General features: G+C 36.7%; 1 protein-coding gene across 4 annotated transcripts in view; it reads left to right on the forward strand.

Moving 5' to 3' along the window:
- RIC1 (RAB6A GEF complex partner 1) overlaps positions 1-13,991 on the forward strand; it is a 165,408-nt gene that overhangs the window by 119,637 nt on the left and 31,780 nt on the right. For all 4 annotated transcript variants that reach the window (XM_011988383.1, XM_011988384.1, XM_011988385.1 and 1 more), the window contains exons 7-10: positions 3,546-3,637; positions 8,522-8,610; positions 12,908-13,052; positions 13,581-13,629. In XM_011988383.1, coding sequence (XP_011843773.1) covers positions 3,546-3,637; positions 8,522-8,610; positions 12,908-13,052; positions 13,581-13,629 — 375 coding nt within the window. The remainder of the gene's footprint in view (positions 1-3,545; positions 3,638-8,521; positions 8,611-12,907; positions 13,053-13,580; positions 13,630-13,991) is intronic.

The raw sequence follows: 13,991 nt of genomic DNA on the forward strand, positions 1-13,991 counted from the left end.
TTCTCTGTATTTCCTGAATTTGAATGTTGGCCTGCCTTGCTAGGTTGGGGAAGTTCTCCTGGATAATATCCTGAAGAGTATTTTCCAGCTTGGTTCTGTTCTCCCCATCACTTTCAGATACACCAATCAGATGTAGATTTCATCTTTTCACATAGTCCCATATTTCTGGGTGGCTTTATTCGCTACTTTTTACTCTTTTTTCTCTAAAGTTCTCTTCTCACTCCAGTGTTCTTTGGAAAACAGTCCTGCAATCCTTTCTAGAGTATATATGCTTGGCTACCCAATATTCTGGGATTTGAGTTACAGAAGAGTTAGGCTAGAGGGTCCAAATTCAAGATGTGAGCCTTTATTTTCTATCCCTGTTTTCAGTGTGGTCCATACACCTCTGGTGGAGGGGACAGGGGTGGGGGTGTTTTGTTTTGTTTTTCTCCAAAGAAAAATAACCAGTTTTCTGTAGGAGTGGAGGTGGGGTATTTATTGGCTCCTCAGCTGTGGGGAAGTGCTCTGGGAGGACCTAGTTGCTTCTTTAAGTAGGTTTTGAACCACTTCTACAACATTTAGTTTAGTCTTTCAAAGACACCTGAATTCCCAAGCCTTTCGTGTACCCTACAACTTAGATGTTTCTCAGCATTATTCCCTGCCAGTTAAGGATTCTACTCATTGGTATGCTTTCCAGCTTCTAAAATTTTCTAATGCCGCCTCCTCTCCTTTTATTTTTGTCTTTCCCGCTTTATGCTTTTTAAAACAAAAATTCTTTTCTCTTGTAGAAGTTACGGTTTTAGGAGTCCAAGAAGCTAAATGTTTATATTCAGTCATATCTCTTTAACTGGAAAGGAATTTAAGTTTTTAATGGCCTTTTTTAATTGTCGTCATTCTGTTTGTTATCAACTTTAATATTTCTATCTAATATCTTCCATTACCAACTTTATTCAGATAATAAAGTACTAAATAATATATTTGTGATCACCTGTGTCAATATATAAATAAGAATAAAAATAAACTTTTGATGAATTAGAAAAAAAATTTCTTTTTTTTTCCTATAAAGTGCATATATATTTGTAATTATCTTTGGGACTTAAGTGTTTAGACTGGAATTAAAAATATTAGGGCTGAAAAAGTGACTCTTTTCCATGTACTTTAGAGTTAGTACAAAATAAATTCTCAGCATTTATTCGTATGTAATTAAATTTTTCTAATAAGTTAGGGATTCAAAAACTAATGAAAAGCAGATGAGCATTACTAAATAAGGTATAGAGAGAAAATACAAATTACAAGAAAACAGTACGTATATATTACTGGTAATAGGAAAATAACTAAATGACATTTAACAGATGTGTTAAAATATGATTATGTTAGTTCTCTGTGGAGACTCATTCAGTAGGACTAGATTATTAGAACAGAACCTCCTGAGGACTAAAAGAGCTGGAGAAAAAATATATTTTTTAATATGCTTGAAGGCCTTGGAGAGCAAACAAGACAGTAAAGAACTGGCCAGACTAAGGGAGGCCAAAGCGACCCAGTGAGCTAAGCCCAATATTTAAGCCTACAATGAACATGAACAAACTCTAGGCTATATGCAACAACACAGATAGATCTTACAGACACAGTAAGCAAAAGCAGCTAGACACAAAAGAATACATGCTATGATTCCATTTTAGGTAAAAATTAAAGGGCAAATAATGTAGGCTGTTCTAAATTAGAGTATATATGGGTGCATGTTTAAGTGATGATGATTTAAAAGAAAGAAGGAAGTGATTACCATGTAAATCTGGATATTTTTTGTTGTAGGGGTGTGAGGATATGGTGATCGGGAAGGGCACTATTGGGAGACTTTTGAGTACTGATGATTCTTGGCCTGAGTAGCAATTCCACAAGTGTTTGCTTTGTGATATTAATTGAGATGTATGTTTCATTTTCATGTATTCTTTATTATAATTCATGACAGAAAAGGTTAAAAAAATTAATATTCTTCTTCTGTATAACTTGAAGAAGCAGCCAGAATTCTTATGGTGGCCTTCAAAGCCCTAAAAATCTGACCTCCTATTACATCTCTTACCACATGTACTACTTTCCTTTCACAACCCATCTACTTCACTCTGTCCACACAGGCCTCTTTGCTGGTCTTTGAGCATGCCAGAAATGCTACTACAGTAGAGCTTTTACACTTGCTTTATTTCTTTGAGGACTTTCCTCAAAAGGCATCCTTACAGGGAAACCTGTTGAATATTACACTCTTCCCCTGTACTCCCTCTTTACCACTATTGCTTAATTTTTTTTGTATAGTATTTTTAACCTCTAATATACAATATACTTTTTTAACTTGTCTGTCTCTTGACTCAAATGTAAAGCAAGGATACAAGTAAAGATTTTGGTGTGCTAGTATAGCCTCAGCACCTAGAGCAGTGCCTAGTGAATCGTAACCACCTAGAAAATACTTATTGTAGGACTGAATTTCAATCTAAGCAGCAGTTCAAAAAACCAATGCTCACTGCTGTCTTTACCATTTGTGACATAAAATGTCCAGTTTTATTATTAAAATTAAAAGATAAATAAAATTCCTACTAAAGCAAAGATTCCGTGTTTAGATAGTAGATTATATAGCTGATTGTGGAATTAAATGAAATCTGTAGTATTCTAGTTCAAATAGTTGTGATTATATTGTATCTTTAGTGTTTACTATTGGGATCATCCAAAAATAAAGTGCTATATTATAGTGTGCCACTTTTTGTGCTAACTGAACTAATGATTATGACATTTGCCTTGGAATTTGTCATCGAATGTCTGTGGTTTGACAAATAAGAGCAAACAACTGAGCTGTATTTTCTATATATGGAATTAAATAGCATATACGCTTACTAATAATGTCATTTATTTATTGAATGTTTGTTGAATGGTAGGCATTGTCCTAAATAGTTTACATGTGTATCTTCATTTAATCTTTGAAACACCCTAAGAGGTAAATACAGATAAGAAAACTGAAGCTTAAAAAAATCAAATAATCATTTTGAGGAGTGAAGGTAGTCCTGAGCTGTCAGGCTTCCAGATACCATGCTATTAACCATTATATTATAAAGAAGGGAACTGTAGAGAATAGTAAGCAATTTTGCTTCTAAAGAATAAACCAAACAGAATGTACTACTTTTCACTGACTGAGAAGTTAAATACTATGTGCTAGGTGATGAGAATAATTATAGTGAGCAAGTTAGATGCTGTTTCCGCTATCAAAGTGTTTATATTCTAACAAGAAAGTCATCTTTATTTGAGTTTGGGGATGAATTTCCATATTTTAGTGTTTTTTAAATAGATTAACTAGCACTGGAGTGAGTATTTATCAGACCAATTCATGAGAAGTTTGAGGTTTTAAGGGAGACTATTTGGTAGTATTTTAAGGGAGACTATTGGGATAGTCCTGATGGGATATTTTCCTCTGCAGATGAAACCAAATAAAGCATTAGAAATTGTGTGTTTATTGAAGGAGAATTATGTTGACTACAGTAAATTTGGAGAAACATTTTTTAAACCTTAACTATTTTTCTTTATTATAGCAACTTCATGGAGTTTGGCCACAAGATGTTGTTGACGGAACGTGTGTAGCAGTAAATAACAAGTATCGACTCATGGCATTTGGCTGTGTGAGGTATAATTGATGTAGACTTTTGCATTTTTAAGAGTTGTTGCAAAAAATACTGTTTTTTTGTAAACATAAGATGTTCCTAACACACTTATAAACTGTATCATGCTGTCATAATTTGTCAGTCAACTTTAATATGAAATGTAAAAGTGTTTTATTAGATTGAAACAAAAGTAAAGGGCAGATTTTGGATATATATATCCAAAATATGTATTTGGATATATATAAATATATATATAGAAAGAGAGAGAGAGACAGTCTCACTCTGTTGCCCAGACTGGAATGCAAGGGCGTGATCTTGGCTCACTGCATCCTCTGCCTCCTGAGTTCAAGTGATTCTCCTGCCTTAGCGTCCTGAGTAGCTGGGACTGCAGGCATGCGCCACCACATCCGGCTAATTTTTGTATTTTTAGTAGAACGGGGTTTCACTGTGTTGGTCAGGCTGGTCTCAAACTCCTGACCTCGTGATCCATCCGCCTCGGCCTCCCAAAGTGCTGTGATTACAGGTGTGAGCCACGGGGCCCAGCCCAGTTTTAAAAATAGATTTAAGAGGATTTAGACTTATCTCTCCCTACATGATTTTGGCAAGTTGCATTTTTCCAGGAATTGGTTTCTTTCTTAAACACATTCAAACTTATTGGCATAAAGTTTATAATACCCTTTTTATTTCACATTCTGAAACAAAAACTTACATACAAAGTAGTACATAATCCAAATATTCATAGTTTAATGTAATACAAATACCCATTTCTTCACAACTGGATCAGTAAATAGAACATTGCTGGACTACAGTCACAAACTGCCTCTGCTACTTCCTAGTCACAACTCTTATTCCCTCCTTGACTCACTTAGTAACCGGTCAAAATTGTCAGATTTATCCATGTCATTTACCAGTAGTCGTAATCATTTTTTAAATTGGTTTATAAATAACGTTCCATTGTCTGAATATAGCATTTATCCACTTTGCTGTTGACATACATTTGCCTTATTTTTTGGTTTCTAAAAAAGGAGACATTCTCTTGTATAAATGGAATATCTTTATCACATGAGATCATTAATGATAAATCCCTAATAGGATCTAATACCCAGTTTATATGCAAATTAACCCAGTTGCCACCAGCTAAATTTCTTCTATGCCTCCTTTGTTCCAACCAGAATCAGTCAAGATTCATCAATTATATTTGGTTATTAATTCTCTTTAGTTACCTTTTACCTACAATAATCCTTACACCACTTTTCTTATTTTCATGGCATTGACTTTTTTTGAGTCTGAGTTGATTCTTTATACAATATCCTGCATCCTAGATTTGCCTCATTGTTTCCTCGTGATGGCATTTAACTAGTTTATCTGACACCTGTCATGACTAACCTGGAAGTTGGTTCTTGTTGAGCAATACATTCAAGTGATTAGAAAGCCCACACATCAGGCATGGAAAAGCATTTAGAGAAAATACACAGAGACAGAAGCAGTGGCAAGTGTGCAGTTCCATTTCCTGCATTTGGGGCTAGCACAAGGCTGGGTGTTAGAATCCAGAAGAAGTACTCCTCCCTAGGCTATGGGCTTGTAAGCTACATGATTCATAAGTACTAGCCCTCCCCAGGATAATGAAGGTAGACTCTTGGCTTATAGCTTTTCAGCCACCTCAGTTTTCATCAGCTGGGAGACTACAAGCTCTCTTCTAGCATGCCCATGGGTTAGGGTTAAAGTTTTGTGATTCTAGCTGTGTGACATAACAAACCAGTGTCTGCTAGTCCAGATCTGCCAACACTTATCAGGACTTAATTGCCTTGAACACTAGGTGATAGCTGGTGTCCTTAGAGTTGTGTAAGAAGCCAGCTTCCTTTTAGGATGCCAGTTGGCAGCAGATCAGTATTTGAACAACCTTCCTGTTACCTATTTAAAGGTATTACTAGATTCTGGTTACACATTTTGTCATGGGTGATGATATATACTTCCTATAGTATCATTTAGTAATAATGTCAAGTTGTCTCAGTATTAATGATGCTGAATTTGATCACTTATGGTGACAATAGCCATATCTCTCTTACAGAGATTTATTTGCTTTGGGGTTAGTAAGTCCTGTCTTTTTAATGAAAATATATTTTTCTGTTACATTGAGCTGGTGAGAAATCGAAGGAAAAGTAGTTTAAAGAATACAGGCACTATAGAACAACTAAAAGATTGTCAGACTTTGATAAGTAGTAACTTAGCACCTGTTTCTTATATTTAAAACATGGACTCTCCTCACTAACATTTTAGAGCTCAGCAACGCAGGGTTAGCAGCTGACAGTTGTCAGATGCAAAGCAAAAACAAACACCTGCTACCCACTTAGTGCTGTCTCTCAGCAGGAGATGATCTATTTGGGTAGATAGTCTGGAAAGAAATCTTTTTCAGATATTTAGCTTCTGGGTATGATGGAATGACAGATCAGATTTTCCCTCCCACCTGATACAGCCAAGAAAATGGACAAAAATATGAAAGAGCTGTTTTGAATTCAAAACACGAACATAAGGTAACAAGGGATAGTGATTTCTGAAAGATGAGAAACAAAATTATCTCTCTGTAACTGCCCTTAGTTTTTATTATTTTGAGTGTTTGTAGGCTGCAGCACAGGATTGAGGAGATAGGTCCTGAGTTGAGATAAGCACATGGAAATCAGAGAATCTGGGAAAACCAAGGCAGCTAGAGTTCATAATTATAGACACCAAACCGGTGGCAGAAAGAGAGAACTTCAGAGAGCTGTAGAGAGTCCCTCTTGAATATTAAACTGAGACATGGAAGACATTAGAAAAGGACTGAAATTAAACTTCTAGAGGTGAAAACCATTATGTCTGAGATGAAAAATACATTGTATGGAACTAACGACAGATTAGACATTGCAGAAGAGAGGATTAATGAACTTGAAAAACATAGAAATTATCCAGAATGGAACACAGAAAGAAAAAAAAAGAAAACAAAAACAGAGTAAGCTGTGGGACAACTTTAAGGAGACTACTACTGCAGGTCTTTTAGTTAATCCCAGTTCTAATCCTTGAGAAGAGGTAGGACCTGGATGGAAATGGATCAAAGCTGCTGTGAAGAAACCATCTGAATTCTCCTTTCACACAAAAAAAAAACAGTCTGGCAGTCATAAACCAGTGTCATCTTATTATGTGCAAAAGCATTCTTAGATTAAAAAGTATCTTTAAGAACAACATTTGTTTCTCTTTCTCACTATGATAGTGTTGCATAAGTAATGTAAAGCAGGAGCCTCATTTTCAAATGCTGAATGTGCATTAAATTTTTGAACTGAGAATATACCATAAGCAGAAATGAGACTTTTCTATTATCATTGTAGTTCAATTTTGAAATGTAGCTTAGAAGTATTACAGAGATTTTACTTTTGGCTTCAGGCCCTTCATAAATTTGACCCTTGTAAAGATGTTTTAAATTAAGTAAATATATATACCATATACACAAAAAAGCATATATATTTTAAAACTAAAATCTTTATAAATTACCATCCAACGTAAGAAATAAGACATCACCAGTGCTGATGAAGCCTCCTGTTTACCCCTCTTCTTTGATACTCCCCTTTCTCCACCAGAGTATCACTAATCTGAAATTTGTATACATGAACTCTTCGTTGTATTTTTACCACAAATATATTTACTATTAATACTATATATCTACTATATATGTATCAAATATGTATGTTTATATTTGCTATGCTTTTACACACACACACTTGTGTGTGTGTATATATATTTTATCTCTTAAATGTATATACTGTTGACCGTTGAACAGCCCAGGGGTTAGAGGTACCAACCCCCCAACACATTTGAAAATTTGCGTGTAACTTTTGACTCCCCAAAGACTTTTAACTACTAATAACGTACTATTGAAACTTTACAATTAACACATACTTTCCATGTTATATATACTAATATTATATATTGTATTCTTACAATAAAGTAAGCTAGAGAAAAGATTATTAAGAAAATTATAAGGAAGAAATAATGTACTTACTATTGATTAAGTGGAAGTGGATCATCCTAAAAGTCTTCATTCTCACTGTGTTCATGTTGAGTAGGCTTGAGGAAAAGGAGGTATGTCAGGGGTGGCAGAGGCAGAAGAAAATACATGTATAAGTGGGCCTGTGCAGTTCAGATCCACATTGTTCAAGGGTTAATGGTATCCGCTATCCATGTGGCTAAAATCCATTCATTTTCAGTGCTGTATGGTATAGTATTATATTGCTACACCATATGTACTACAGCCAAATAAAAGTTCATTTTTTTCCTCACGTTGCTAGATAGGCTATTTCCTTGTTTTGTTTTGTTTTGTTTTTTTGAGACCGAGTCTCGCTCTGTCGCCCAGGCTAGAGTGCAGTGGCGTGATCTCAGCTCACTGCAAGCTCTTCCTCCCGGGTTCACGCTATTCTCCTGCCTCAGCCTCCCGAGTAGCTGGGACTACAGGCGCCCGCCACCATGCCTGGCTAATTTTTTGTATTTTTATAGAGACGGGGTTTCACCGTGTTAGCCAGGATGGTCTTGATCTCCTGACCTCGTAATCTGCCCACCTTGGCCTCCCAAAGTGCTGGGATTACAGGCATGAGCCACCGCACCCAGCCGGCTATTTCCTTTTTTAAAAATTATACACAGTAGTACAATGGACATTGTCCGTATCTCTAGTAAACATTAGACAATAATTTCTGGGATATATCTGGAAGTGAAATTGCTAGATTAGAATATGCCTTTGTTCAAATTTATGAGACGACTGCAACTTATTGACAAAATGGTTTTGTTCTAGTTTACACTCCCACCAGCAGAACATAAGAGTTATATAATGCTTTTTCTATTTGTATTTGTCTTTTTTCACTAAAAGTTTTTTGTTGTTGTTTTCACAGTGGTTCTGTGCAGGTCTATACAATAGATAACAGCACTGGAGCCATGCTGCTATCTCATAAATTAGAGCTAACAGCAAAACAGTATCCTGGTGAGTCTTTTAAAAAAAAAAAAAAAAAAAATTTAATGTATTGGTAATGCTATGTGTAGCAGATGCTGATTTTAAGTTAAACAATACGTGTCATGCTATAGGTCAAATATTGGGACTCTGGGTGTGTAAACTGGCTCAAGTCTGGAAATCAGTTGAGGGGCCGTGATTCTGTTTTGATAATTCAAATTAAGTGTTTTGTCCATTCGACCTAGAAGTTTTCTGCTTGTGTAAATTAAGTAGGAATGCAATAGGCTTCCTATCAGTTTCACTTCCAGGAACACCGTGATTAATTAGCCAGTGCTGAGTTCTACACAAGTCAGACTATTTTGATTGCCACTTTGCCTCTGCTGTCCATTATAGCAGCTACGCCCACCTTGCCTTTGATAATTGAGTGCCACTTGCCCCTGCTGCCTTGGGATCCAGTTATTCCCACTGTATTTAAATTTTGTAGTTGAGTGACTGAAGTTCCCACTGTTAGATCTGACATACAGAGAAGTGCAATTATAGGGTTCTTCAAAGATGTAGGTGCTGCCCTTACAAATCTGTTTTGCAAGGCATCAGTCAAGGGTATATCTTTTGGACCCTCCCAGCTGGGATGAGTAGGTCTAAAGTGATTAATCCACTCCACCTTCTGAATCTTCCTAAGCCTTTGGATCCCTTCCTCTACATTAAACCAAGGGAGATCAGCCATTTCCAGCTCACTCACAGTGGGCCATCTTTTAATCCATGTTTCAGCTAATCGAGCAAATAAACTATTAGAACCTTTTAACTCCCCGAGCAGCAGCTTTAAATGCATAGTCCCTACTTAGTGGGCCCAAATCAATAAATTCACCATGATCCAACTCTATTTTCCTTCCATCATTATCCCACAACCTTAATATCCATTCCTGCGCCTGTTCTCCAGATTTCTGTTTATATAAATTAGAAAACTTGAGCAGTTCCCATAGTGCACCTCCTCATGGGTCACTCTCTCAACCTCACCTCTAGAGGCCCGCCAGGACTTTATTTATAGGTCTAGAAGCAAACAGAGGTGTTGGGGGTGGCTCCTGAGGAGAATCAACATCTTGCCTGGCAACTGCCTCAGGGGAGGGCATCACTGTTGCCTCAGGCAGCACAGGGTTTATCTCCTCAGACAAATGTGGGAAGGGCTAATGGCAGCATGGGTCCAGGAGGGGATGTTGCCACTATTGGGGATGGGGAAAGCTGTTTCTTCTGGCAAAAAAAGGCTCACCAGAGTTTACAAACTCAGTGAATGTAGCTTCATCAGGGTCCTCCCACACATCCGTTTTCCAAGTTGCAGAGTCCCATTCTTTTCCAGTCAATGCCCTCATTTTAACAGTAGACGCCTGGTGATGCAGGTGTATGCACCTTTCGTTGCAGGTCAGCCACTCAAATGATAAGAGCTTGTCTCTGTGTTTCCACAATTTTAGCTCTTTCTCTATAGGAGATAAGACTCTCTCTCAGGGCAATCTTAGCAGATTTGAGGCTCCGTGTCTGCTTCTGGGAGATAGAATCCCTGAATTCATTTTCTTTCATCACTTTGTTCACTGAACTTAGGAGCAACCAACTAGCTTCATTATGTTCCTTGGTTCTTCACATATGGTCAAAGGTGTTATGTATAGAGTCACTAAACTCCTTGACTCTCACAAGCAATGAATCAGAAGTGCCAAATGCATTTATTTTGCATAATTCTCTAAACAGTTCATGTCAAGAACTGTCAGTGTTCTCCATACTATTACAAATAGAGTCCTTAGCATTTTGGGGTCTAATGATATTAGGCAGCCAATTCCAGAAACCCCAAAACCAGTAAAGGAACTCAATCCTTAATATTCTGTTCCTCTAGAACCACTCCTGGTACCAATATCTGTATTAGTAAGGGTTCTATAGAGGGACAGAACTAATAGAATAGATACATAGATATTTATAAAGGGGAGTTTATTAAGTATTAACTCACATGATCACAAGGTCCCACAGTAGTCCATATGCAGGCTGAGGAGCAAGGAGAGCCAGTCCGAGTTCCAAAACTGAAGAACTTGGAGTCTGATGTTTGAGGGCAGGAAGCATCCAGCACACGAGAAATATGTAGACTGGGGGGCTAGGCCAGTCTCTATTTTCACATTTTTCTGTCTGCTTATATTCTAGTCACACTGGCAGCTGATTAGATTGTGCCCACCCCGATTGAGGGTGGGTCCACCTTTCCCAGCCCTGGGACTCAAATGTTAATCTCCTTTGGCAACACCCTCACAGACACACCCAGGATTGATACTTTGTATCCTTCAATTCAGTGAAGTTGACACTCAGTGTTAACTATCACAATTAGGATATTTAACTCTTCATGTTGACTTAGTGTTACCCACATTTATACCAGTATTTTTGCCCACCATATCTTTTACCAACTCATACCTTCTTCTTGAGACCATTTTCTGCTTGAAAAACCTCTCATACATCCTTTGGAATTTATTTTAATGAAGTTTTTTGAAGGTAAACTCTACTTTGGCGGAGTCTGAAATGTACTTATTTTGCCCCATGTGATTTAATTATAGTTTAACTTGGTATGCTGTTTTGGATTGGCAGTTATTTTTTTTTTATACATTGAAGAATTTGCTCTAGTGTCATTAGATTTCCATTGCAGCTATTGGGAGGTCATCTGTCAAGTTGTCTTCTCTTTTCAAGAGACTGGTCTTTATAGCTACCCTTCAGATCTTGTTTTTGTTTTTGGCTTTCTGCAGTTTTGCTGTGATGTGGAAGGTGAAGAATTTTGTTTGTTTTTCAAATCCTGCTTGAGACTCAGGCTTGCTGGATGAAGATGTGTGTCTTTGAACTATTTCTGGAAAATTCTCAACCAATCTTTCTAAATATTGCCTCTCCCCTAATCTCTTTTTCTGGAACTCAGATATACATTATACTTTTTTCCATGTTTCTTAACCTAACTTAAAAATTTTTTTAATTTTGTTTCTCTAGATTGCATTCTAGAAATTTTTTCTCCATCTGGGTTTGCTGATCCTCTCCAGTTATGCCAAATATATTGTTTGATCTGTCCATCAAGTTTTTAATTTCAGTTATTGTATTTTTTATTATTTAAAGGCTTATTTAGCTCTTTTTCCAATCTGTATGCATCCTGCTCCTTGTTTGAGTCTTCTCCTTTATTTCATTGGCTATGAAAAGCAGTTATTTTATATTCTGTGTCTGTTAATCCCAAAATCTGCAGCCTTTCTGAGTCTGTTTCTGCCATGTCTTGATCCTTTGGGTTCTTGCTCATTTGTGTATGTATTTTAGGATTTTTGACTGAGAGCTGATTGTTTTCCTTGAAGCGTTTTGTGTGTGTGTGTGTGTGTGTGTAACACTTTGAGAACTGGATAACATTTGAGTTTTTCCAGAGAGGATTTAAATGTCTTTGCTTCTGCTGGTCACTTGGGAGCACTACATCAATCTCTAACCCTTTGCATTGTATTCTCTGTGTGAACCACATTACATTGTACAAATTACAAATCAGAGTGAGGGTTTGTGGCTTCAGATTATCAAGGGAGTGTTATTTTCCATAGAGTTCCACTGATGAAACATGAAAGTGTTCCTTGCTAATTCTTTTCCTATATGGCAGAGGCTTTTTTCTCATTCTTTCTTATACCACGGATATAGTCCATTGTAGTCCCAGCTTTACATGGGTATCTTTTGTAAGATTACCTGCCTTAGGCAAGCTCTGAGCTTTAGAGTCATCAGAGGTAGAAGTCAAGGTCTCCAGGGTTTGGCAGAAAAATTCAGGGAACAAGCACTTTGTCTCAGTATTTTTGGTTGTTTGAGGATTTAAGTATTCTATTCAACATCTTAGTTTTTTCAGTGTGGAAGTCATTCAGGGTGTCATTTGCTGTACTTCCAAAAATAGAAATTTGCTCCTTATTTTTTTTTAATCATCCTTACTGTGTAGCCTTTTTTAAGGTCTGCATATGTTTTTTCCTAAAGACAGCTTTTACTGTAACCTTATCCCTGTTTTACAGAAATTGATCTATACAAAACCAAAGACTTTTAAGATTACACAGTTGTAAGTTAATCAAGCTAATAGTGGCTAGAAACAGCTTTCACTTCTTACAAATCACCTGTGCACTGAGTTTGTTCTGCTTAGATCAGGACAAAACTAATGGCCTTACTAATTTTAAGTAGTCCTAAATGAGCAGGATTTATTTTTTGAAGCAGTCTTGCCTTTCTGCTCATTTAGATTTGAAAATATAGACTATGTAGGAAAAAAAAAAGGTATTTCTGAAGCAACTATTTATTTTTAACTCTTCTCACTATTTCTTAACAGACATTTGGAATAAAACAGGAGCTGTTAAATTGATGAGATGGTCTCCTGACAATAGTGTTGTAATAGTGACCTGGGAATATGGAGGCCTTTCTTTATGGAGTGTGTTTGGAGCACAGCTGATTTGTACACTTGGAGGAGATTTTGCGTAAGTCAAAAAAGACAATTTTTAGATAAAATAACTCCATTATTTCTCACAATGCATGCATACCAAAACCTTGTATCAGAACTTCCCTTTTTGCCTTGACTCTTACCTTAAAACAGTTTGCAAAGTTCATAATCTGTTCAGAATATATTGATTCTCTGAACACTCATTTTTTAAAAAAATTACATCTCATTCCATAAAAAGGTATTTATTTTTTTGAACCCCTATTGTGTATATGACAGCATGTTAGACACAAAGCAGAATCTGACATGAGGTTCAGTTCTGACTAAATGACCACACCTTTAAAAGCTGCATGACTCTGGCAAGAAGTCACTTGGACCTCGGAAAATGTGGCTGAGAGATACATACACCTAGGTGTATTAACCCACAGTTTTGTATTTCATGCATTATTATGTGTTTCTATTTTGAAGGAGCAAACTCTGTTTGATTTTTTTTAAAAACACACTAAATTTTATGTGCATTATGTGTAATTGGAAGGCTGTATTATATTTGGTTTCTGTTCTGTTTCAGTTATAGGTCTGATGGCACCAAAAAAGATCCCCTTAAGATCAACTCTATGGTAAGTATTTTCTATAAAAAAATTAGCATGGTATTAAAAAAAAAACTTGGATTTTTCTTCCCTTTTTTCAGTCATTTTTATTTATTTAATTTTTTGAGACAGGGTCTTGTGCTGTCACCCAGGCTGGAGAGCAGTGGCAGATCATAGCTCACTGCAGCCTCTCTAAGCGATCCTCCTGCCTCAAGCTTCCAAAGCTGAGACTACAGGCACGTCACTATCCACACCACTATCCACAATTTGTTTGATTTTTAGTAGAGATGGGGTGTTGCCATGTTGCCCAGGCTGGCCCTTTTTTCACTCATGTTGATCTGACAAAATCACAAAACTATTTTGGTCTCAGAAGACTCTTCTTTATACAGTTC

The sequence above is a fragment of the Mandrillus leucophaeus genome, unplaced genomic scaffold (assembly GCF_000951045.1).
Source record: "Mandrillus leucophaeus isolate KB7577 unplaced genomic scaffold, Mleu.le_1.0 Scaffold329, whole genome shotgun sequence".
NCBI lineage: Eukaryota > Metazoa > Chordata > Mammalia > Primates > Cercopithecidae > Mandrillus > Mandrillus leucophaeus.